General features: G+C 65.2%; 1 protein-coding gene across 1 annotated transcript in view; it reads left to right on the top strand.

Annotated features, from left to right (window-relative positions):
• The window catches only part of DNPEP (aspartyl aminopeptidase), a 21,397-nt gene that overhangs the window by 17,127 nt on the left and 2,921 nt on the right, over positions 1-1,349 (top strand). Inside the window, exons 20-24 of the mRNA XM_009328252.1 lie at positions 1-66; positions 228-301; positions 602-679; positions 813-932; positions 1,041-1,207. Of these exons, the coding sequence (XP_009326527.1) occupies positions 1-66; positions 228-301; positions 602-679; positions 813-932; positions 1,041-1,207 (505 nt within the window). The remainder of the gene's footprint in view (positions 67-227; positions 302-601; positions 680-812; positions 933-1,040; positions 1,208-1,349) is intronic.

Raw genomic sequence — 1,349 nt, 5'->3', positions numbered from 1 at the left:
GCGTCTGCTCCATTGCCCAGAACGAAGCCAACCTGAAGAAGAACCGCAACCCTGACTATGTGCCCTGTGAGCATCCCAGCTACCCTGCTCCGGGGGCTAGCTCCCAGGGCTGTGGCAGGAGGGCGGTGCAGGGCACGGGGATGCTTGGGGCCACGGCAGGCTGTGGTGTGGGTTTGCCCCCGGCTTCCCCAGGCACTCATCACATCCCCTGGCCTCTGTTTCCCCAGATGACCACGTGCGGATCAAGCTGAAAGCTGAGAGCAACCCGTCCCGCAGCGACTTCATCAATGCCAGTCCGATCGTGAGTGATCACCGGGGGCTCCTGCCCTGCCACCCTGCTCCGTGATGTGCTCAGCCCAGGCGAGGCTCCCACTCTGGGACAGAGCTGGACTGAGCTCACATCCCTGTGGGCTACGGCTGTGAGCAATGGACCTGCCCCATTGCTCAGACGTGGTTAAAAATCCATTTCCCTCCTGGCTGCTGCACCCGAAGCTCCCTCCCCAGCCCTCCTATCACCCCTGGAGTATCCCCCCCGCTCCTCCCGGTGTCACCGACCCCTGGCCGAAGAGCGTGCAGTCTGACACCCCCTTTCCCGCTCCAGATCGAGCACGATCCGCGGATGCCGGCGTATATCGCTACACAGGGGCCGCTGTCCCACACTATTGCTGACTTCTGGCAGGTGAGCATCACCCGGCTGTGCCAGCCCGTCGGGGTCTCTCTGGGTGCTGACCACCAGATGGGACACAGCGGCTCGGCTGCCCTCCTGCCTGGGCTGTCACCCAGTGGTGACACCCCCCATGCCTTGCCTGCAGATGGTGTGGGAGCACGGCTGCACAGTCATTGTCATGCTGAGCCCGCTTGCAGAGGACAGCGTAAAGCAGTGTGACCGCTACTGGCCGGACGAAGGCTCCTCTCTCTATCACATCTATGAGGCAAGTGTGGCCAGTAGCCCGGGGCAAGGAGCATCCTCCAGCCCCCATCGCCCTGAGTGCAGCCCCCCTGCCCAGCGCTGACGCCCACCGGCTGCCTCTCTCGGGCAGGTGAACCTGGTGTCGGAGCACATCTGGTGTGAGGATTTCCTGGTGCGCAGCTTCTACCTGAAGAACGTGCAGTCACAGGAGACCCGCACCCTGACGCAGTTCCACTTCCTCAGCTGGCCGGCCGAGGGCATCCCCGCCACCCCCCGGCCCCTCCTCGACTTCCGCAGGTGAGCACCCACCCGGCGCCATGCCAGCCCCCAGGGAGCCGGTGGTGGTCCCGACCGCAGGGGACTGATGGGCGAGGACATCGCTGCCGGTGTGATGAGGGTCAGGGCTGTGGCATGGGACCGGCTGGGGGGGGCGGGGGGT

The sequence above is a fragment of the Pygoscelis adeliae genome, unplaced genomic scaffold (assembly GCF_000699105.1).
Source record: "Pygoscelis adeliae isolate BGI_AS28 unplaced genomic scaffold, ASM69910v1 Scaffold577, whole genome shotgun sequence".
NCBI lineage: Eukaryota > Metazoa > Chordata > Aves > Sphenisciformes > Spheniscidae > Pygoscelis > Pygoscelis adeliae.
This window is presented reverse-complemented; position numbering and strand designations above follow the sequence as displayed.